Consider the following 24,625-nt stretch of genomic DNA (forward strand, 5'->3'; position numbering starts at 1 on the left):
TGTTCCTGTGTTTGCTGAGGATGATGACTTCCAGCTTCATCCATGTCCCTGCGAAGCACATGATCTCATTCCTTTTTATGTCTACATAGTGTTCTATGGTATATATATACACATATATATATACACCACATTTTCTTTATCCAGTCTATCATTGATGGGCATTTGGGTTGGTTCCATGTCTTTGCTGTTGTAAATAATGTTGCAATAAACATACGTGTGCACGTGTCTTTATAGTAGAATGATTTATATTCCTTTGGGTATATACCCAGTAATGGGATTGCTGAGTCAAATGGTATTTCTGGTTCTAGATCCTTGAAGAATCGCCACACTGTCTTCCACAATGGTTGAACTAATTTACATTCCCACCAACAGTGTAAAAGCGTTCCTGTTTCCCCACAGCCTCACCAAGATCTATTGTTTCCTGACTTTTTAATAATCGCCATTCTGACTGGCATGAGATGGTATCTCATTGTTTTGATTTGCATTTCTCTGATGATCAGTGATGTTGAGCTTTTGTTCATGTGTTTGTTAGATGCATAAATGTCTTCTTTTGAGAAGTGTCTATTCATATCCCTTGCCCACTTTTTGATGAGTTTTTTGTTTTTTCTTGTAAATATATTTAAGTTCCTTGTAAATTCTGGATATTAGACCTTTGTCAGATGGATAGATTCCAGAAATTTTCTCCCATTTTGTAGGTTGCCTGTTCACTCTGAGGACAGTTTCTTTTGCTGTGCATAAGCTCTTTAGTTTAATTAGATCCAATTTGTCAGTTTTTGCTTTTGTTGCAATTGCTTTCGGCATTTTTGCCATGAAGTTGCCCACACCTATGTCCTGAGTGATATTCCCTAGGTTTTCTTTCTTTCTTTTTTTTTTTTTTTTTTTTTTTTTTTTGTATTTTTAGTAGAGACAGGGTTTCACTATGTTGGCCAGGCTGATCTCGAGTGCCTAACCTCATGATCCACCCACCTTGGCCTCCCAAACTGCTGGGATTACAGGCACGAGCCACTGCACCCGGCCTCCCTAGGTTTTCTCCTAGGGTTTTTATGGTTTTGGATTTTACATTTAAATCTTCAACCCATCTTGAGTTAATTTTGGTATAAGGAAGGGGTCCAGTTTCCGTTTTCTGCATATGGCTGGCTAGTTTTCCTAGCACCATTTACTGAATCAGAGATCCTTTCTTCATTGCTTGTTTTTGTCAGGTTTGTCGAGGATCAGATGGTTTTAGATGTGTGGTGGTATTTCTGAGGTCTCTGTTCTGCTCCGTTGGTCTATATATCTGTTTTGGTACCAGTAGCATGCTATTTTGGCTGCTGTAGCCTTGTAGTATAGTTTGAAGTCAGGTAGCATGATGCCTCCAGCTTTGTTCTTTTTGCTTAGGATTGTCTTGGGTATATCGGGTCTTCTTTGACTCCATATAATTTTTTTTTTTTTTGAGATGGGTCTGACTCTGTTGCCCAGGCTAGAGTGCGGTGGCATGATCTTGGCTTACTACAACTTCCACCTCCTGGGATCAAGTGATTCTCTTGCCTCAGCCTCCCCAGCAGCAAGGATTATAGGTACACACCACCACGCCTGGCTAATTTTTGTATTTTTAGTAGAGATGGGATTTCACCATGTTGGCCAGGCTGGTCTCAAGCTCCTGACCTCAAGTGATATACCCGCCTTGGCCTCCTAAAGTGCTGGGATTACAAGCATGAGCCACTGTGCCTGGCCAATTTCACATGAAATTTTAAATAGTTTTTGCTAATTCTGTGAAGAATGTCAATGGTAGTTTGATGGGAATAGCACTGAATCTGTAAATTACTTTGGGCAGTGTGGCCATTTTTGTGATACTGATTATTCCTATCCATGAAGATGGAATTTTTTCCATTTGTTTGTGTCCTCTCTTACTTCCTTGAGCAGTGGTTTGTAGTTCTCCTTGAAGAGGTCCTTTACATCCCTTGTTAGCTGTATTCCTAGGTATTTTATTCTCTTTGTAGTGATTGTGAATGGGAGTTCATTCATGATTTGACTCACTGCTTGCCTATTGGTGTAACCAAATTCTTGTGGTTTTTGCACAGGGATTTTGTATCCTGAGACTTTGCTGAAGTTGCTTATCAGTTCAAAACGTTTTGGGGCTGAGATGATGGGGTTTTTCAAATATAAAATTATGTCATCTACAAACAGACTTCCTCTCTTCCTATTTTAATACCCTTTATTTATTTCTCTTGCCTGATTGTCCTGGCCAGAACTTAGGAGTGGTGAGAGAGGTCATCCTTGTCTTATACCAGTTTCCAAAGGGAATACTTCCAGCTTTTGACTATTTAGTATGATATTGGCTGTGGGGTTGTCATAAATAGCTCTTATTAAGTCCTGGCCAGAACTTAGGAGTGGTGAGAGAGGTCATCCTTGTCTTATACCAGTTTCCAAAGGGAATACTTCCAGCTTTTGACTATTTAGTATGATATTGGCTGTGGGGTTGTCATAAATAGCTCTTATTATTTTGAGATATGTTCCATCAATACCTCGTTGATTGAGAGTTTTTAACATGAGAGGATGTTGAATTTTATTGAAGGCCTTTACTTCATCTATTGAGAGAATCATGTGGTGTTTGTCTTTAGTTCTCTTTATCTGATGGATTATGTTTATTGATTTGCATGTTAAACCAGCCATGCATCCCAGTAATGAAGCTAACTTGATCGTGGTGAATAAGTTTTTTGATGTACTGCTGGATTCAGTTTGCCAGTATTTTCTTGAGGATTTTTGCATTGACGTTCATCAGGGTTATTGGCCTGAAGTCTTCTTTTTTTGTTGTGTCTCTGCCAGGTTTTGGTATCAGGATGATGCTAGCCTTATAAAATGAGTTAGGGAGGAGTCCTTCCTTTTCAATTGTTTGGAATAGTTTCAGAAGAAATGGTATCTGCTCCTCTTTGTATTTCTGGTAAAATTCTGCTGTGAATCCATCTGGTCCTGGGCTTTTTTTGATTGGTAGGCTATTAATTACTGCCTCAATTTCAGAGCTTGTTATTGGTCTACTTAGGGATTTGACGTCTTCCTGGGTTAGTCTTGGTAGGAGTCCAAGAATTTATCCATTTCTTCTAGATTTTCTAGTTTATTTGCATTGAGTGTTTATAGTATTCTCTGATGGTAGTTTTTATTTCTGTGGGGTCAGTGGTGATAACTCCCTTTATCATTTTTTACTGTATCTTTTTGATTCTTCTCTCTCTTATTAGTCTAGCTAGTGGTCTATTTTGTTAATTATTTCAAATAACCAGCTCCTGGGTTTGTTGATTTTTTTTGGAGGGTTTTTTGTGTCTCTGTCTTCTTCAGTTCTTATCTTAGTTCTTTCTTGTCTTCTGCTAGCTTTTGGAATAGTTTGCTCTTGCTTCTAGCTTTCTGATGTAGGCATTTAGTACTATGATTTTTCCTCTTAACAGTGTTTTAGCTGTGTCCCAGAGATTCTGGTACATTGTCTCTTTGTTCTCATTGGTTTCAAAGAACTTCTTGATTTCTGCTTTAATTTTATTATTTACCTAGCAGTCATTCAGGAGCAGGTTTTTTGATTTCCATGAAATCGTGTGGTTTGGAGTGAGTTTCTTAATCCTGAGTTCTAACTTGATTGCACTGTGGTCTGAGAGACTATTATGATTTCAGTTCATTTGCATTTGCTAAGAAGTGTCTTACTTCCAATTATGTGGTTGATTTGAGAATAAGTGCCATGTGGCACTGAGAAGAATGTATATTCTATTGATTTGTGGTAGAGAGTTCTTTAGACATCTACTAGGTCACTTGATCGAGAGCTGAGTTCAAGTCCTGGATATCCTTGCTAATTTTCTGTCTCATTGATCTAATACTGACAGTGGGGTGTTAAAATCTCATACTATTATTACACAGGAGTGTAATTCCTTTTGTAGGTCTGTAAGAACTTGTTTTATGCATCTCGGTGCTCCTGTATTGGGTGCATATATATTTAGAATAGTTAGCTCTTCCTGTTGAATAGTTCCCTTTACCATTATGCAGTGCCCTTTTTTGTCTTTTTTGATCTTTGTTGGTTTCAAGTCTGTTTTGTCAGAGACTAGGATTGCAATCCCTGCCTTTTTTTTGCTTTACATTTGCTTGGTAAATATTCCTTCATCCCTTTATATTGAACCTATGTGTGTCTTTGCACATAAGATAGGTCTCCTGAATACAGCACACTGATGAGTCTTGACTTGTTATCCAATTTGCCAGTCCAAGTCTTTTAATTGGGGCTTTTAGCCCATTTACATTTAAGGTTATTATTATTATGTGTGAATTTGATCCTGTTGTCGTGATGCTATTTTGTTATTTTGCCCGTTAGTTGATGCAGTTTCTTCATAGTGTCATTGGTCTTTATATTTTGGTGTGTTTTTGCAGTGGCTGGTACCAGTTTTTTCTTTCCGTATTTAGTGCTTCTTTCAGGAGCTCTTGCAGCACGGGCCTGGTAGTAACGAAATCCTTCAGCATTTGTCTGGAAAGGATTTTATTTCTCCTTCACTTATGAAACTTGGTTTGGCTGAATATGAAATTCTGAGTTGAAAATTCTTTCCTTTAAGAATGTTGAGGCTGGGCGCAGTGGCTCATGCCTATAATCCCAGCACTTTAGGAGGCCGAGGTGGGTGGGTCACCTGAGGTCAGGAGTTTGAGGCCAGCCTGACTAACATGATGAAACCCCGTCTCTACTAAACACAAAAAACTTGCTGGGCGTGGTGGTGCATGCCTGTAATCCCCGCTACTTGGGAGGCTGAGGTGGGAAAATCGCTTGAACCTGGGAGGTGGAGGTTGCAGTGAGCTGAGATCGCACCACTGCACCCCAGCCTGGGTGACAGAGTGAGACTCCATCTCAAAAAAAAAAAAAAAAAAAAGAATATTGAATATTGATTGAATATTGGCTCCCTATCTCTTCTGGCTTGTAGTTTCTGCTGAGATGTCTACCGTTAGTCTGATGGGCTTCCCTTTGTAGGTGACCTGGCCATTCTATCTGGCTGCCCTTAACAGTATTTCCTTCATTTTGACCTTGGAGAATTTGCTGATTATGTGTCTTGGGGTTGTTCTTCTTGAGGAGTATCTTAATGGTGTTCTCTGTATTTCCTGAATTTGCATGTTGGCCTGTCTTGCTAGGTTGGGGAAGTTCTCCTGGCTAATATCCTGAAGTGTGTTTTCCAGTTTGTTTCCATTCTCCCTGTCTCCTGCTGGTACTCCAGTCAATCATAAGTTCAGTCTTTTTATGAAGTCCCTTATTCCTTGGAGGCTTTGTTAATTCTTTTTCATTTTTTTTCCCTCTCTTCTTGTCTGCATGTCTTATTTCAGTAAGGCGGTCTTCATCTTTTCTGAATGTCTTATTTCAGTAAGGTGGTCTTCACACTCTGATATCCTTTCTTCCACTTGGTCAATTCAGCTGTTGATACTTGTGTGTGCTTCATGAAGTTCTCATGCTGTGTTTTTCAGGTCCACCAGGTCATTTGTGTTCTTCTCTAAACTGGTTATTCTAGTTAGCAATTCCTTTTGTAGCAGGAGGAGCCACAGACAAAACTCCTCAGACACCGGGTTAAAGAGGGAAGGAGCTTTATTCAGCTGGGAACTTCAGCAGACTTGCGTCTCAAAAGCCAAGCTCCCTGAGTGAGCAATTCCGTCCCTTTTAAGGGCTCACTCACAACTCTTAAGGGGGTCTGCGTGAGAAGGTCGTGATTGATTGAGCAAGCGGGGGTATGCGACTGGGGGCTGTATGCACTGGTAATCAGAACGGAACAGAACAGGACAGGGATTTTCACAGTGCTTTTCTATGCAATGTCTGGAATCTATAGATAACACAACCGGTTAGGTCAGGGGTCGATCTTTAACTACCAGGCCCAGGGTGTGGCGCCGGGCTGTCTGCCTGTGGATTTCATTTCTGGCTTTTAGTTTTTACTCTTTCTTTGGAGGCAGAAATTGGGCATAAGACAATATGAGGGGTGGTCTCCTCCCTTAAAGTGATGATGGTGCCCTGAGTTCCTCACCAAGAAAACCTAAAAGTACTTCATGCCTTTCTTGTAATTAACTTGAAGCGAAAGAAAACTTGACCAACCCCAAATCAGCAATTTACCTCTGATTACATAACCAGGAACCATCCACCTAAATAATCCGAATAACAGAACTACATAATTATAACCAATCAATTATTAAATTGGGGTTGCTTTGGGCTGGGCGGGGTAATCCCAGCACTTCGGGAGGTTGAGACCAAGAGTTCAAGACCAGCCTGGGCAACACAGGGAGACCCCCTCCCCGCCCCCCCCGATCATTAAAATAAAAAATAAATAAATTTGGTTTGTTTCCTTACACACTTTATAGAAGCCTTTCCATCAAGACCGTCCGGTGGCCGACAAACCAAAAACCGTGGCTGGGTGCTCCCCTACTCGTGAATCGCTGTTTGCTCAAACTCTGTAACGCTTTAATTAAACCTCAGTTTAATTTTTAACAGGATTAAGGAGGGACTGGAAACGCCAGTGGCCACAGCTCCTCGCAGGCGCGAGCCCGCACACCGCGCTGGGCCTCCCCCCTGAGGCGCCTTGGGTCTCACTGCAGGATCCCGAGGAGCCGCGGGGCTGCGGGCGCGGGCCGGGGAGGGAAGCTGATTTGGGCAGGACGGAAGTCGCGGTGCAGAGACGGGACGGGAGCCCGGGATGCCGCTGCCCGCCCAGCTCTGCCGGGCGCCAGAAAGGACCGAGGGCCGCGCCGCGCCAGCAGGGACCCGGGTCCGCCCTCGGGAGCCGACCGCTGGGAGCCCGGGGTCCGGGGCCGCCACAGCCCCTTCCCTTCTCCAGACCCCCGGCGGCGCAACTCACCATTTCCCAGCTTCCGGGGTGTCCCGACATCCTCCCTGCGAATCCCCCAGTACATGCAGGTCAGGTCACAGGAGGGCCCCGGCTGCGGCAGAGCCTCCTGAACCGCCGAGAGTGAAGGAGAAGCGCAGGGCTACTGACCGAGGCACGCACGTGCGGACACGAGAGACAAAGGCCGGGCACACCCGGAAGCCGCCTCGGGTTTTCTAGCGGAGCGCCTGATTAGGCAGTCCCCGCCCCGGTGCCCCTGATTGGGTAGGGCCTCAGGCCCCGCCCCCTCAGGATCTTAGTGACAGGTGACAGCTCCCGCGCGTGTCTGAATGAGGCAGCGTTCTGGCTACAGCTCTTCTCCAAGAGGGTTTCCTCTCTGGGTTGGGACCCAGCCTTGCCTAGGGGACATTCATTTATATACACTTAACCTTGTATACAATGTTACATTAATTTGTGAATAATATATATGATATTTAAAATAGGGTACAATATAATAATAATGCTTGTATCTTTAGCAGAGACGGGTTTCACCATGTTGGTCAGGCTGGTCTCGAACTTCTGACCTCATGATCCGCCCACCTCAGCCTCCCAAAGTGCTGGAATTATAGGTGTGAGCCACTGTGCCTGGACTATTTTACATTTTCTAGAATTTTATATGAATACAATTGTACAATATTTACTTTTTTCCCCCAGTTAAAATAGCTTTTATTCAAATGTCCTTACTCTTATCTGGATTATTTTACTTGGACTAATTAATTTGAGATCCAGCCACATTGCTGCATGTAGTTTAAATGGGTGAATTGTATGCTGTTTGAATCCTCTCTCAATAAAGTTGTTACCAAAAACTCAGTGAGATACCACTGCATTCCCAGTAGGATGACTAAAATGAAATAAACAAACAGATGGCTGGGTGCGGTGGCGCATTTAATCCCAGCACTTTGGGAGGCCAAGGCGGGCCGATCACGAGGTCAGGAGTTCGAGACCAGCCTGGCCAATGTGGTGAAACCCCGTCTCTACTAAAAATGCAAAATTTAGCCGGGTGTGATGGCAGACGCCTGTAATCCCAGCTACTCAGGAGGCTGAGGCAGGAGAATCCCTTGAAACAGGAAGGCAGAGGTTGCAGTCAGTGGAGATCGCACCATTGCACTCCAGCCTGGGCGAAAGAGGAAACTCCGCCTCACAAAAAAAAAAAAAAAAAAAAAAAAAAAGACAAAAACAGGTGTCGGTGAAGATACGGAGAAATTGGAACCCTCACACCCTGCTGGTGGGATTGCATAATGGTGCAGCCACTCTGGAAAACAGTCTGGCAACCCCTCTAAAATTCAAACATAGAGGTACCATTTGACCCAAAAACACCACCCCCAGGTACAGATACACAAGAGAAATTAAAACATCCACAAAAAAGCTAGTACACAAATGTTCACAGCAGCAGCATTCGTAACAGCCAATGTGTGAAAAAGTCTCCAGTGTCCGTCAGAGGATAAAATGTGGTCTATCCTTGCAATGAAATCTTATTCACCCGTAAGAAGGAATGAAGGCCGGGCGCTGTGGCTCATGCCTGTAATCCCAGCACTTTGGGAGGCGTAGGCAGGTGGATCACTTGAGCCCAGGAGTTGCCAGCCTGGGAAACATGATGAGAGCTCGTCTGTACTAAAAATGCAAAAAAATAAAAAAATAGCCGGGCATGGCGGTGTGTGCCTGTAGTCCCAGCTATTGGGAAGCTGAGGTGGGAGGATCACCTGAGCCTGGGGAGGTCGAGGATGCAGTAAGCCATGATCACACCACTGCACTGCAGCCTGGGTGACAGAGCGAGACCCTGTCTCTAAAACAAAAGGAATGAAATGCTGATACATACTACAACATGAATGAACCTTGAAAGTATTTGGCTAAGTGAAAGAAGCCACATACACACACATACGAACCCCACATATTGCATGATTTTATTTTTATATGAAATGTCCAGAATTGGCAAATAGAGACAGAAAGTAGATTAGTAGATTAGACAGAAAGTTGCATAGGCTGGGGGTAAAGGAGTTGGCTGCTACAGGATGCAGAATTTCTTTATGGGGTGATCATCTCAAATTGTGATGATGGTTGGGCAACTCTGTGGATGTACTACGAGCCACAGAATCAGAGCCGGGCGTGGTGGCTCACGCCCGTAATCCCAGCACTTTGGGAAGCCGCGGCGGGTAGATCACAAGGTCAGGAGTTTAAGACCATCCTGGCCAACATGGTGAAACGCTGTCTCTACTAAAAATACAAAATTAGCCACATGTGGTGGCCTGCACCTGTAATCCCAGCTACGCAGGAGACTTAGGCAGGAGAATCGCTTGAACCTGGGAGGTGGAGGTTGCAGTGAGCCAAGATCGCACCTTTGCACTCCAGCGTGGGCGACAGAGCGAGACTCTATCTCAAAAAAAAAAAAAAGCCACAAAATCATTCATTTTAAATGGCTAAATTTTACGTGTGTGATCCCAATAAAGCTATTAACAAAAAATGGCTCACGTAGGCCGGGCGCAGTGGCTCACGCCTGTAACCCCAGCACTTTGGGAGGCCGAGGCGGGCGGATCACGAGGTCAGGAGATGGAGACCATCCTGGCGAACACGGTGAAACCCCGTCTCTACTAAAAACACAAAAAATTAGCCGGGCGTGGTGGCGGGCGCCTGTAGTCCCAGCTACTCGGGAGGCTGAGGCAGGAGAATGGCGTGAACCCGGGAGGCGGAGCTTGCAGTGAGCCGAGATCGCGCCACTGCACTCCAGCCTGGGCAACAGAGCGAGACTCCGTCTCAAAAAAAAAAAAAAAATTAGCCGGGCGTGGTGGCGGGTGCCTGTAGTCCCAGCCAAAAGCACATCACAACGGGCATAAATACAGGAAGGGATGAAGAATTGCTGCCATTTTTGCAATCAGTATCATGCCTTTTCTTGCAGATGAGGTTTATATAACTTTCCAAGACAAGGAAGTTGTGCAAAGCCTCACAGCTACTAAGAGGCTGCGCTGGGACCAGGATTAACTTCGTGACTCCAAAGCCCATGCACCTCTGCAAGCCACACGAATCAAGCAGCTTCTCTAAACCTTTGAAGTCCTGGAAAGTAACTCTTCTGCAATAGAAGCAAGAATCCTGTGAGATTCTGATCCACCTAGTACTCTTCACCATTTGGAACAATTGCCTCCAGAGAATGCTTCTGAAGCATCTTGGAAGAACGTGGAATAACTTGAGGAAATGGTCGATTTGCTAATTTAGGAAACCAATGTTCGACATTATATATTTTTTATTTCTTTTCATAGGATAAATTTAAAAGCACAGATGACGCGCTCCACATGAACGCAAATCCTATTCATCCCTTTTTGTTGTTTGTAGGCTATTTATGATTTTCAACAAAGACTAAATCAAACCACTGTGTCTGAAATAACCTCTTACTCTGAAAGCAAGTGGCATGAAAATAGACCTGCTGAGAGAAATTTCCTGCTGCAATTTAACGAAACAGCTGACTACAATTTGAAGCCATCTTTTGATTTTTTTTTTTTTTTTTTTTTTTTTTTGAGAGGGAGTCTCACTCAGGCTGGAGTGCAGTGGCGCGATCTGGGCTCACAGCAAGCTCCGCCTCCCGGGTTCACGCCATTCTCCTGCCTCAGCCTCCCGAGTAGCTGGGACTACAGGCGCCCGCCACCACGCCCGGCTAATTTTTTTTGTATTTTTAGTAGAGATGGGATTTCACCCTGTTAGCCAGGATGGTCTCGATCTCCTGTGATGTTAGGAGTTACATCCTTCTAGTATGTTAGGAATAATACCACAAAGGTGTTCACACATGGTTAACAGCGTATGGAATATTAGGATTAACATCCCTCGAGAATATTACAAATAACATCACAGGGGCTGTGCACACATGGTGCACATGCCCTGTGACATTAGGACTACGTTTCCCTGACACAAGTAGCATCACAGAGTGTACACCTTCTGTGACATTTGGAGTAACGTTCCCTTTGATAGTACGAATAATATCACGGGTGTACATCCCCTGTGACCTGAGGAGTAACATCTTTCTAGGATATTGTGAATAATGTCACAAAACGCACAGCCCCTATGACAGGAGGCGTAACATCCACCTAGGATATTATGAATAATATCATAGGGATTACACCCCGTGTGACAGTAGGAGTAACCTCCCCCGAGGATATAATGAACAAATACACAGGATGTACACGTGTTGTGACATTAGCAGTAACATCCATTTAGGATATTACGAATATTATCACAGTGTGAACACCCCCTGTGATATTAGGAGTAACATCCCCCTACAATATTGGGAACCATATCATACGGTGTACACCCCCTGTGATATTAGAGGTAACATTTCGTTAGGATATTATGAATAATATTACAAGGTGTACAGCCCCTGGATATTAGGAGTAACATTTCCATAAAATATTACGAATAATATTCACTGTACACCACGGGTGACATTAGGAGTAACAGCCCCCGAAACTATTATGAATAACTTCACAGGGTGTACACCCTCTGTGACATTAGGAGTAACATCTTTCTAAAATATTATGGATAATATCGAAAAATGTACACCCGCTGTGACATTAGAAGTAACACCGCCCGAGGATATAAGAAATAATATCAGATTGTGTACCTGCATTGTGATGTCAGTAGTAACATCCATTTAGGGTATTACAAATATTATCAGAGTGTGAAGACCTTCTGTGACATTAGGAGTAACATCACCCTACAATATTGGGAATAATACCACACGGTGTACACCGCCTGTGACATTAGTGGTAACATTTCTTTAGGATATTACGAATAGTATGACACACAGCACCTGTATGTACAGCCCCTGAGATATTAGGAGTAACATATCCAAAAAAACTTTACAAATAATATCACGGTTTGTACACCACGTGTGACATTAGGAGTAACATCCCCCGAAACGATTATGAATAACTTCACAGATTGTACACCCTCTGTGATATTAGGAGTAAACATCTTCCTAGAATGTGAAGACTAACATCACAGGATGTACACCCCCATGACATGAGGAGTAACATCACTCTAAGATATTACGAATAATATAACAAACTGTACACAATTTGTATGGTAGGAGTAACATCCCTCTGGGATACTACGAATCGTAGCACAGAAAACACCCCCTGTGACGATAGGAGTAACATCCCCTTAGGATATTACGAATAATATCACAAGGTGTACACACATTGTGACATTGGCAACAATATCCAGCTAGTAGATTGTGAATAATATCACAGCATACACACATTTGCGACATTAGGAGTAACATCCCCCTAGAATATTACGAATAATATCACAGGGTGTACACACCCTGCGACTTTAGGGTAATCATCCCCCTGGATTACTACAAATAATTTCACAGGATGTTAAACCCCTGTGACAATAGGAATAATATACTTCTACAATATGACGAATAATATCACAGTGTGTACGCCCACTGTGATATTAAAAGTTATACCTCCCTCAAATCTTGCGAATAATATCACAGGGTGTACACCATGTGTGCACACCCACTGTGATTTTTTTTTTTTTTTTTTTTTTTTTGAGACGGAGTCTCGCTCTGTCACCCAGCCTGGAGTGCAGTGGCGCGATCTCCGCTCACTGCAAGCTCCGCCTCCCGGGTTCACGCCATTCTCCTGCCTCAGCCTCCCGAGTAGCTGGGACTACAGGCGCCCGCCACCACGCCCGGCTAATTTTTTTTTGTATTTTTAGTAGAGATGGGGTTTCACCATGTTAGCCAGGACCACTGTGATTTTTAAAGTAATATCTCCTTAGGATATCATGAGTAATATCAAGGGGTGTACACACCCTATGACATTAAGATAACATCCCTTTAGGATATTCGAAATAATATTCCAGGGTGTACACCCCATGCGACATTACGAGTAATATCTTCCTAGGATATTATGAATAAGATCCCAGGGTTGACACCCCCTGTGATTTTAAAAGTAAAATCCCCCTAGAATATTACTAATAATAACACAGGGTGTACACCCCTGTGACGTTAGGAGTAACATTCTCCCAGGATATTACGAATAATATCAGAAAGTGTACACACATGGTGACATTAGTAGTAATATCCCGCTAGTATATTGTGAATACTATCACAGGGTATACATACCTGTGACTTTAGGAGTAACATCCCCCTGGAATATTCCGAATAATATCACAGGGCGTACACCTCCTGTGACTGTAGGAGTATCATCTCGCTAAAGTATTATGAATAATGTCACAGGGGGTTAGCCTGTGTAATATCACAGGGTGTACACCCCCTGTGACATTAGGAGTAACATCTTTCTAGAACATCATGAATAATATCACAATGTGTACACCCTTTGTGACCTTAAAAGTAAAATCCCCCTAAGATATTCCGAATAATATCACAGGGAGTACACCCCGTGTGACATAGGAGGAATAACCCGTGAGGATGTAGCAAATAATATCAGAGGGTGTACACGTATTGTGACATTAGTAGTAACATCCCGCTAGGATAATACAAATAATATCACAAGGTGTACACGTCGGGTGACATTCATTTATGTCACATTCCCCTAGAATATGACCCATAACATTACAGGGTGTAGAACACCTGTGATTTATGAGTAACATTTCTATAGAATATTACAAGTAATATCATTCGGTGCGCACCCCGTGTGACATTACGAGTAACATCCCACGAAACTGTGATGAATATTTTCAAAAGGTGTACACCCTCTGTGACATTAAAAGTCACATCTCACTAGGATATTACGAATACTATCACAGGGTATACAGCCCCTGTGACATAAGGAGTCATGTCTTTTTAGGATATCACGAATAATATAACAAGATGTACACACCCTGTGACATTAGGTGTAACATCCGTCTAGGAGACTACGAATACTATCGCAGCAAACACACCCCCTGTGACAATAGGAGTAACATCCCCATAGGATATTATGAACAATATCACGAGGAGTACACACATTGTGACTTCAGTGCTAATATCCCTCTCATATACTGTGAAGAATATCACGGGGTGTGCACCCCTGTGATATGACATTAGGAGTAACATCTCCCTAGAGTATTACGAATAATATCATAGGAGGTACACACGCCTTTGGTTTAGGAGTAATATTCCCCTAGGATATTACAAATGATATCACAGTGTGTACACTCACTGTGATACTAGCAGTCCCATTTACCTAGGATATTATGAATAATATCACAGTAGGTGTTCACACATAATGTGTACACCATGTGTGTACACCCAATGTGATATTTGAAGTAATATATCCCTAGAATCTTATGAATAATATCAAAGGGTGTACACCCCATATGACATTAAAAGTAATATCCCTTTTGAAAATTCTGAATGCTATCACAGGGTGTGATATTAGGAGTGTGATATTAGGAGTAACCTCTTCCTAGGATATTATGAATAACATCACAGGGTGTACACCCCTGTGACTTTAAAAGTAATACCCCCCTAGAATATTATGAATAATATAACAGGGTGTACACCCTCTGTGACATTACGAGTAACATCTCCCTAGGATATTACGAATAATGTCACTGGGGGCAAACCCTCTGTGATATTAGCAGCAGCATCTTTCTAGGATATTACGAATGATATCACAGGGTGTCCACTCACTGGGATATTAGAAGGAATATCTCCCTAGGATATAAGCTATCACATCACAGAGTGTACACACATGGTGTACACCCACTATGTTATTAGCAGCAATATCTCCCTATGATATTATGAAAAATATCACAGGGTGTAACCTCTGTGGGTTACTAGAAGTAATGTTTACCATGGATATTACAAATAATATCATAGGGTGTACACACATGGGGTACACCTACTGTAATATTAGGAGTTATATCTCCTGAAGATATTACAAATAATATCCCAGTGGGTGTACCCATGTGTGTACACCCACTGTGATATATGAAGTAATGTATCTCTATAAGATTACAAATAATATCGAAGGGTGTACACCCCCTGTGACATTAGGAGTAACATCCCCCTACAATATTGGGAGCAATATCACACGGTATACACCCCTGTAACATTAGGAGTAACATCCCCCCTGAATATTACTAATAATATCACAAGGTGTACATGCATTGTGACATTAGTAGTAATATCCTTCTAGCAAATTTTCAGTAATATCACAGAAGGAACACACCTGTGACATTAAGAGTAGCATCCCCCTAGAATAGTAAGAATAATACCAGGGGTGTACACCCCCTGTGACATCAGGGGTATCATCTCGCTAGAATATTACGAATAACGTCACAGGGTGTTATCTTCTGTGACAGGAGGAGTATAGACCCCTGGGAAATTACGAATACTATCACGGTGTGTACACCCCTGTGACATTAGGAGTAACATCCTTCTAGAATATCATGAATAATATCACAATGTGTACACCCCCATGTCGTTAACAGTAAAATTGCCCTAGGATATTAGGAAATAGAACACAGGGAGTACACCCCGTGTGACATTAGAAGTCACATCCCCCAAGGACGTAACGAATAATATCAGAGAATGTACCTGCATTGGGACGTCAGTAGTAACATCTCTTCAGGATAATACGAATAATATCAAAGAGTGTACACGCATTGTGAAATTAGCAGTGAACTCCCACTAGGATATTACGAATTTTATGGCAGGGCCCACACGCCCTGTGACATTAGTAGTAACGTTTTCCTAGAATATTATGAAGAATATTAAAGGGTGTACAGGACCTGTGATTTACGAGTAACATTTCTATAGAATATTGCACGTAATACCACTGTGTGTACACCCTGTGTGACATTAGGGGTAACATCCCACAAAACTATAACGAATAATTTCACAAAGTGTACACCCTCTGTGACATTAAAAGTAACATTTCTGTAGAATATGACGACAATATCAGAGTGTACACCCTCTGTGATATGAGGAGTGACATAAGGATAATGTGAGTAATTTGACAAGGTGTACAAACCCTGTGACATAAGGAGTGACGTCCCTCTAGGATATTATTAATAATATCAAAGGGAACATACCCCGTTTGACAATAAAAATAACCTCCACTTAGGAGATTAAGAATAACAACACAAGTTGTACACACATTGTGACATTATTATTAATGTCCCGCTAGGATATTGGGAATAATATCACAGTGTGTAGAGTCCTGTGACATCAGGATTAACATTCCCCTACAATATGACAAATAATATCACAGGGTGTATACCCCTGTGACTTTAGTAGTGGCATCTTGCTAGAATATGGAAAATAATGTCCCAGGGTGTTAACCAAGTGTGGCAGTAGAGAAAAGATCCTAGGAGTAATTGAGTAATATCACCGCCCTCTTCCCCCCTGGATATTACGATCCACATCGCAGGGGGGCGGGCTGAGGCAGGAGAATGGCGTGAACCCGGGAGGCGATCGCACCACTGCACTCCAGCCTGGGTGACTGAGCGAGACTCCGTTTCAAAAAAAAAAATAAATAAAAGGCACACGTACTGAGTTCATTGCATGGTGTGAATACACAGCAGTTTGTCCACCCATTCACTTGTTGATTGGCCATTGGATTGGTTCTGGCTCTTGCCCATTAAAATTAAAGCTGTAGGCTGGGCAAGGTACTTACGCCTATCATCCCAGCACTTTTGGAAGCCAAGGGGGGAGGATCACTTGAGGCCAGGAGTTTGAGGCCATCCTTGCAACATAGCAAGACCCCTGTCTCTACAAAAAAAAATACAAAAATTAGCCAGGCCTGGAAGCTTGTGCTTGTGTTCCCAGCTACACAGGAGACTGAGGCGGCGGGATCACTTGAGCCCAGGAGTTTGAAGCTGCAGTAAACTATGATCATGCCACTGTACTCCGGCCTGGACAACAGAGTGACACCCTGCCTCTACATAAATAAATAGGCTGCAAGCCAGGTGGGGTAGCATGTGCCTGTAGTCCCAGCTACTTGGGAGGCTGAGGCAGGAGGATTGCTTGAGCATAGGAGTTCAAGTCCAGCCTGGGAAACATGGCATGACCCTATCTCAAAAAAAAAAAAAAAAAAAAAAAAAGCTGCTGTAATTTATATTTGTCAACTATACCTCAGTAAAGCTGAAAAAGAAAAAAAAAAAAAAAAACAAGCTTGTATGAACATCCGTGCATGAGCCCCAGTGTGGACATATGCCTTCCCCCTCTCCCAGGTAAATACACAGGGGTAGAAAGTCTGGATCATATGGTAGGTATGTTTAACGTTTTAAGGAACTGATAAACCATTTTCCAAAGCAGTCTCATCAGTCCGCTCCCCCACCAACAGTGTATGAGGGCTCCAGATCCTCCACACTTTTGTCAACACTTGACATGATCAGTCTTTTAAGTTAGAAATCTGATAGATAGAGCAGGCATGGTGGCTCACACCTGTAATCCCAGCACTTTGGGAGGCCGAGGCGGGCTGATCATGAGGTCAGGAGATGGAGACCATCCTGGCTAACACGGTGAAACCCCGTCTCTACTAAAAATATAAAAAATTAGCCGGGCGTGATGGTGGGCACCTGTATTCCCAGCTACTCGGGAGGCTGAGGCAGGAGAATGGCGTGAACCCGGGAGGTGCAGCTTACAGTGAGCCGAGATCGCGCCACTGCACTCCAGCCTGGGCGACAGAGTGAGACTCCGTCTCAAAAAAAAAAAAAAAAAAATTAGCCGGGCGTGGTGGCGGGTGCCTGTAGTCCCAGCTAAATGCACATCACAAAGGGCATAAATACAGGAAGGGATGAAGAATTGCTGCCATTTTTGCAATCAGTGTCATGCCTTTTCTTGCAGATGAGGTTTATATAACTTTCCAAGACAAGGAAGTTGTCCAAAGGCTCACAGCTACTAAGAGGCTGGGCTGGGACTCAGGATTAACTTCGTGACTCCAAAGCCTATGCACCTCTGTAAGCCACACGAATCAAGCAGCTTCTCTAAACCTTTGAAGTCCTGGAAAGTAACTCTTCTGCAATAGAAGCAAGAATCCTGTGAGATTCTGATCCATCTAGTACTCTTCACCATTTGGAACAATTGCCTCCAGAGAATGCTTCTGACGCATCTTGGAAGAACTTGGAATAACCTGAGGAAATGGTTGATTTGCTAATTTAGGAAACCAGTGTTCGATACGTGTGTGATCCCAATGAAGCTATTAACAAAAAACGGCTCACGTAGGCCGGGCGCAGTGGCTCACGCCTGTAATCCCAGCACTTTGGGAGGCCGAGGCGGGCAGATCACAAGGTCAGGAGATCGAGACCATCCTGGCTAACACGGTGAAACCCCATCTCTACTAAAAATACAAAAATTAGCCGGGCGTGGTGGTGGGTGCCTGCGGTCCCAGGTACTCAGGAGGCTGAGGCAGGAGAATGGCATGAACCCGGGAGGAGGAGATTGCAGTGAGCCGAGATCGCGCCACTGTACTCCAGCCTGCGTGACAGAGCGAGACTCCTTCTCAGAAAAAAAAAAAAAAAACATAATATGTGTATTGTGTCTCATGTACACTGTTGAAGAGGTAGCAGCCCATGACTGATGAAATAGTCCAGTGATCTTACGAGATATAAGTTTGTTTTCATGTTCTCTCTCTGACATTGTCTATGCTTAGTTGTGTTCATGCTTATTCCTTCATGGTCCAAGTTGGCTGTCCCACCTCCAGGCATCAAACCACATTCCAAACAGCAACCAGGAGGAAATAGTAAGCTGATAGTCATGGGGAATTAGGTTGGAAGCCATTGCTTTTTAATTTACAGAAGTCCATTCTCCCCAGGCACTTCTTTCTAAGTCTCATTGATCAGAACTCAACCACGTGGCCACCATCAGCAGAAACATCTCTCTGTAGCACCGTGAAACACATGAGAACATAACTGGGGATGACCGTTGTTACTTGAACTATTTTGAAAGATCTGACATAAAGGTCATCGCCTTGTGCACTTCAACGGGTGTTATTGCAAAACTCCCAGGGCTAGGCATGGCGACATACACCCGAAATCTCAGCTATCTGGGAGGCTGAGGTGGGAGGATTGCTTGAGCCCACGAGTTTGAGGCTGAATGAAGTGTGCCTGTGAATAGCTACTGCACTCCAGTGCCTAGGACACATAGGGAGACCTCACTTTTTTATGGCTGCATAGTATTCCATGGTAAAGAAATGTACCACATTTTCTTTATCCACTTCACTGTTGATGGGCATTTATCCACTTCACTGTAGGTGGGAATTTAGGTTGAATCCATGTCTTTGCTATTGAAGTCACACTTTTTAATCAAGTTATTTAACTTTCCTGTGTTCATTTATGTGTTATATACCAGAACATTTTTATTTCTATGGTTTTAATGCCACCTAATATGATTATCAATGTGTCATTCTCCATAAATCATTGTGTTATACATGTTAAACGATTAGGTATTAAGTGTATAGGTATAAATCACTTAGAATAATGACTAACACATTGTATGAACTAAATAAGTACTGATTCATCTGATTCATCAAATTTCCATTATTCATACCATTCATTATTTATTAAGTGGTGTAGTATTTGTTCTTATCAACATTTGCTTTTCTGTCCTATCTAAATATTAATGAAACAGTGGATGTGGGCTCAGTGTGCTGTCTTGAAATAATCCAAAGGCAAATGGCATGCTTCACTGGTTTCCTTTAGATTCAATAACTCATTTGACTCACACAATAAAAATGAGTATTAAGTGTATCAGCTATCCTTATATTTGTCATGCTACAACAGAGAAAACTCTGGGTCACCGGGCACCGTGGCTCATGCCTGTAATCCCAGCACTTTGGGAGGCCAAGGCAGGTGGATTGCCTGAGCTCAGGAGTTCGAGACTAGCCTGGGCAACATGGTGAAACCCCGTCTCTACTAAAGTACAAAAAATTAGCCGGGTATGGCAGCATGCACCTGTAGTCCCAGCTACTCGGGAGGCTGAGGCAGGAGAATTGCTAGAACCCGGGAGGCGGAGGTTACAGTGAGCCAAGATCATGCCACTGCACTCCAGACTGGATGACAGAGCAAAATTTTGTCTCTTAAAAAGAAAAGAAAAGAAAACTCTTGGTCATTCACTGATGACACCAAAGCCCTACCCTCATAAATCTTCCATGTCGACTGCCCAGAAAACCTAAAAACATGGAAACTATGGAATACTACAAATTCAGAATAAATATTTCATTAGGAACAAATTATCAAGGTAAACCCGAGATGAAATAGGATAAATACACATATCATAGTAAAAAGATTTAATTAATTTAAAAATATACAAAGTTGCAGAGAGAAAAGCAAATGTTTTTGAACCAATTATGAGAGACAGTCACAGGAGTGATTCCCACTTTTATGAATTGACACATTCTTTAGGAGAAACCACATCTAATTTTGGACTTTGGTTCATAGCAGGTTCTATATGAACCAACAAGTTCATGTCCTGGAGAACTACTCAGTGCACAGGATTTTGTTTCCTGCTGGTACCTTTTTTTTCTGAGACAGTGTCTCACTCTGTCTCCCAGGCTGGAGTGCAATGGCACCATCTGGGCTCACTGAAGTCTCAACTTCCCGGGTTCAAGAAGGAAAATTGCTCCCACCTCAGCCTCCTGAGTAGCTGGGACTACAGGTGCATGCCGCCGCCACACCCAGCTCATTTTTCTTTTTTTTTTGAGACGGAGTCTCGCTCTGTCGCCCAGGCTGGAGTGCAGTGGCGCGATCTTGGCTCACTGCAAGCTCCGCCTCCTGGGTTCATACCATTCTCCTGCCTCAGCCTCCCGAGTAGCTGGGACTACAGCTGCCCGCCACCACGCCCGGCTAATTTTTTTTTTTTTTTTTAGTAGAGATGGGGTTTCACCATGTTAGCCAGGATGATCTCAATCTCCTGACCTCTTGATCCGCCCGCCTCGGCCTCCCAAAGTGCTGGGATTGTTGTATTTTTTGTAGAGATGGGGTTTCACTGCGTTTCCCAGGCTGGTCTCAAAGTCCTGGACTCAAATGATCCTCCCGCTTCGGCCTTCCAACATAATTTTGTCTTTCATAGGTTACTCCAAAAATTCTATAATGCTAGTAGATTTCAATGAAATCTACCCGTGAAGTGAAGACTTCAGTGAAGCGAGGCCTCCAGCCTGCCCATTCCCCTGTACCCAGCCAATGGTGGTGCCCACCTTGAGAACAGTGAGGTAGGGCGTGCTGTCCACCCTGTACCCAGCCAGGGTTGGTGCCCACCTTGAGAACAGTGAGGTAGGGTGTGCTGTCCAGGCCCGCCTTGCTGACATTCACCTCCGTGTGCTAAGGTGCTGTACACCTGCCATGGAGCTGCACCTCGCTGCCTAGCAGAAGGCGCTGGTGAGGAGAACACATTGAGAGGGCCCAGCTGGGCTTAGGGCTACCTCACTTCATGCTCCCTGCCTGAAGGCCACAGCCCACACAGCCTGTCCAGCATGTAAGTTTGCTGGATGCTGCTGAGCTTGTTCTTCATGACATGGGTGGAAAACAGCAGTCTGAACGCACCGCCCTCTTCATAACCAGACTCTACTGCCGGTGCCTCGGCTCCAAGTGGAAGGGCGAGAGAGGATGGCAGCCATGCCCCCACCACCCTCCAGGCCCACCTCGATGCTCGCGTGCGATGCTTTCCACAGAACTTCTTCTGGCTCTTCAGCCAGATGGAGGGAGTAGAGTTGCCCATGGTCAGGCATCAGAAGCAAATGGTGTTGGTGTCTGGCACCACAAGCTGGTTCCTGTCCACCCGCTGGAGCTGAGTCCAGTGGGGTCCCTGCTGGCAGAGTGCACGGGAAGGCCATAGCCAAGGTGGGGAGCAGAGGCCCGTCTGACCCGACGCCCTTCCAACCTTGCCCTCGCCTGCAATCTCGGTTTTTCCTCCTGTGTAGGGAGTGTTGGCCTTTCAAAGACCCCTGCTGAAGTAGACGAGGCTCCCAGGAGCCCCGACGTCATGTTCCCCCATCTCAGGCTTTCTCAGAGCTGGGCCATGTGTCCCCTCCCTGTCTGCTTCCTCCAACTGGCAGCTCCTGCTGAGAGGTCCAGCGTGCTCCACCTTGGCCTTGAGGCCTTCAGGTCATAAGGGCATCTGCCAGCGGAGTACCCACCTGCCTAAGGAAGCACACTGAGGCAGGCCCACCAGGAGAAGGCCCAGGACCCAGCTGGGTGCATGAACCGGCACAGGCCTTGGGAACAGTTTACCAGAAGGGGAAATCCGGCTGCCTGGAGAACTGGGAGCCTCAGAGATGGCTGGGCAGCGATGGCCCACTAGAATCTGCGCCCCTAGGCCTCCCTCTGTAGAGCTCCAGGGCTTGGTGGGTACCGGTTGAGGATGGCATCCAGGAGGCCCCGCCTCTGCCCCCTTCTGGTGTCCAGGGCTGCTGCAGCCTCTACCCTCAGCCCAACGGTTTTCTCCTTCCTAAGGACTGGTTTGGGGGCGGCCTTCCTGCCAAGACTCTTGGAAATGCTGAACTGTCATCCCCCAGGAGGAGGCACCAGGGGCCCAGGAGGAAGATAACCCCTCCCCATGATGACCTTGCTGTCACCCACCCACAGGCACACGCCCCCTCCCCGTGATGACCTTGCTGTCACCCACCCACAGGGACATATGCCCACCTCTCAGGGGATGACGCCAAAGCACTGGTGAGCACAGTGTGGACAGATGCTGGGAAGAGGCACCTCCCAGAGCTCTGAGCTGCCCTCCCAGGCTTCCCGGGATAGGGGGCAGAGACCCCAGGAGACAGTCAGAGCCTAGAAAACTGCACCAGGGACTCTTTCTCAGGACCGGGCACCCACAGTGACTCAACAATGCTGTCCACGGCCAGACAGTGCCTTCTGAAATGCTGCTGTCCCGGGACCCTCACAGCCCAAGCTCACATGGGATGAAAATGCCTAACCTAACTCCTACCTGGGATGGTCAGGTAGGCGGGGGCAAGCAGGGACTCAGGGCAAGAGTACCGGAGTATGTGGTCAGGAGTAGGGGCCATGGGGACAGCACAGCCAAAAGAATTCTCATCCTATCCCAGGATCCACTGCTGTCCTGGCCTCTGGCCCCCTGGGGTGCCTGCATCACAGTTGACCATCTCACTGACAGAGATCCCAGCGACAGAGATCCCTGGGCTTCCCCCGACTTCCTTCTCCCAGGCCGGCTGCTCCTCACCTCCTTGCCTGCTCCACTCCAGCGGGCATGGGGGCTCAGCCCACACACCACTGGTCCCCAGGTTGTGTGACTGCCCCCCACCGTGTCCATCCCAGGATGACACTCACTCGCATGTGCACGTCTCTTGGCTTCTCCAAACCAAGTCCCAGTTCCCCACCCAGGCCATCTACAGCTGAGCAACGTGCACCAGCCTCTGTTCCAAGCCAGAACCCCTGGGCATTGTCCACCTGATCGCTGTCTCACACCCACAGCCATCTGCTGGGAAACCCAAACCCTGCTGGCACTAATCTACAGCCCCGCATAGACACCCTCCCTGCACTGGGCTGTGGCAGTCATCTGCTGGTGCCCTTACCGCCTGGGTCCATTCACCCCATTGCAGCCGCCTGAGCTCTGCTGTACTCACATCTGCAGGGGTCCACCTCACCCAGAGTCAACACCAAAGTCCCCACAGGCCAGCCCTGGCCTCCTCCTTGCTCCTGGAGCCCTCAGAGCCCTGCGCCTCAGTCTCCCCATCTGCAGCATGGGTGTCCCCTCCCATCCCCGCCTGCTACCCAGAGCCCAGGGCCAGGCATACAGACCCATCTAGGTGGCCCAGCTCCTTCTCTACCCTGAGGTGACTCAGGGAGGTCATGCCCCAGGCCTCAGTCCCTCACCTGCCTGTTGAGGCCTGGGCTTGCTGGGTAGGAGCAGGCCTCACCCCCGGCCAGCCTGTGTCTTAGCCTCATCCTCCCATCTTCCTCACCTCCTGAGGATAGGGCAGCTGCAGTGCAGGAGAGGGTGCGAGTGGGCGGGGGCCCTGGGGCAGCCCACGCCCCAGTGCCTGCTGCTTCTCAGCCCAGAGAAGGGACTTTCACCCCAAGAGCTCAGTCTCTGACTCGCCCCAGGAGGACCCTAGGCGCCCCTCACAGATGGAAATGGGGTCCCTTAGGCAGCACCTCCTGGGAGTCCTCTCCTCTCCACCAATGACAAGCAAGACCTTCAGGGTAGGGTTGTGGCAGCCACACCTCCAGAGACCCCTTGGCTGCTCCTGGACCACACAGCTGCTCAGGGAACTTTAACCTCTGGCCCCCTCCACGCAGCCTGGTATGACCCCTGCAGGCACTCACCTGTCACTCGCACACAGAAGGGCACAGTACACACAACCTGGGTGAGCCACTGCCAGCAGCTATTGGCCTCAGCGTTCTCTCGAAGGCATTGAGCACCAGCAGCCACCGCTGCTGAACATCAGGATGCAGTTCAGGACACCAGCCCTGCCCCAACCTTGACCCAGACAGGGGGTGTCATGGGACCACTGCTGGGTGGGTGGCAGCTCAGCTCCAAGGTGTCCCCATTGGTTAAGAGTAAATATTCCTACTGGCCAGAATCAGGCACTGGGATCTCTGCCAGTGAGATGGTCAACTGTGACGCAGGGACCCCAAAACCTGGCACTCCAGGACTCAACACCCCCATAGGGAGGCCCCGTGGCACCCCCACTTTACAGGCACACCAGCAGAGGCCACTGGAGCCCTGAGTGAGGAAGGAGCCAGCCCAGAGCCTGGGGTCTCAGCAGACAGTGCTCAAAACCAGGCATGGGCTGGAAACTCCCTAAAGAGCTGAGGGTCACTATTTTCAACTTTGTCAATGCATCCGTCTCAAGGACGGGGCCCTGCAGTTG

At 45.7% G+C, this 24,625-nt stretch overlaps 1 protein-coding gene across 1 annotated transcript in view; it reads left to right on the top strand.

Annotated features, from left to right (window-relative positions):
• ZNF124 (zinc finger protein 124) overlaps nt 1-19,532 on the top strand; it is a 53,320-nt gene extending 33,788 nt beyond the window's left edge. Inside the window, exon 4 of the mRNA XM_063707014.1 lies at nt 17,635-19,532. Within this exon, the coding sequence (XP_063563084.1) occupies nt 17,635-17,638 (4 nt within the window). The 3' untranslated portion in view covers nt 17,639-19,532. The remainder of the gene's footprint in view (nt 1-17,634) is intronic.
• The last annotated feature ends 5,093 nt before the right edge of the window (nt 19,533-24,625 follow it).

This window comes from Gorilla gorilla, chromosome 1 (genome assembly GCF_029281585.2).
Source record: "Gorilla gorilla gorilla isolate KB3781 chromosome 1, NHGRI_mGorGor1-v2.1_pri, whole genome shotgun sequence".
Classification (NCBI taxonomy): Eukaryota; Metazoa; Chordata; class Mammalia; order Primates; family Hominidae; genus Gorilla; species Gorilla gorilla.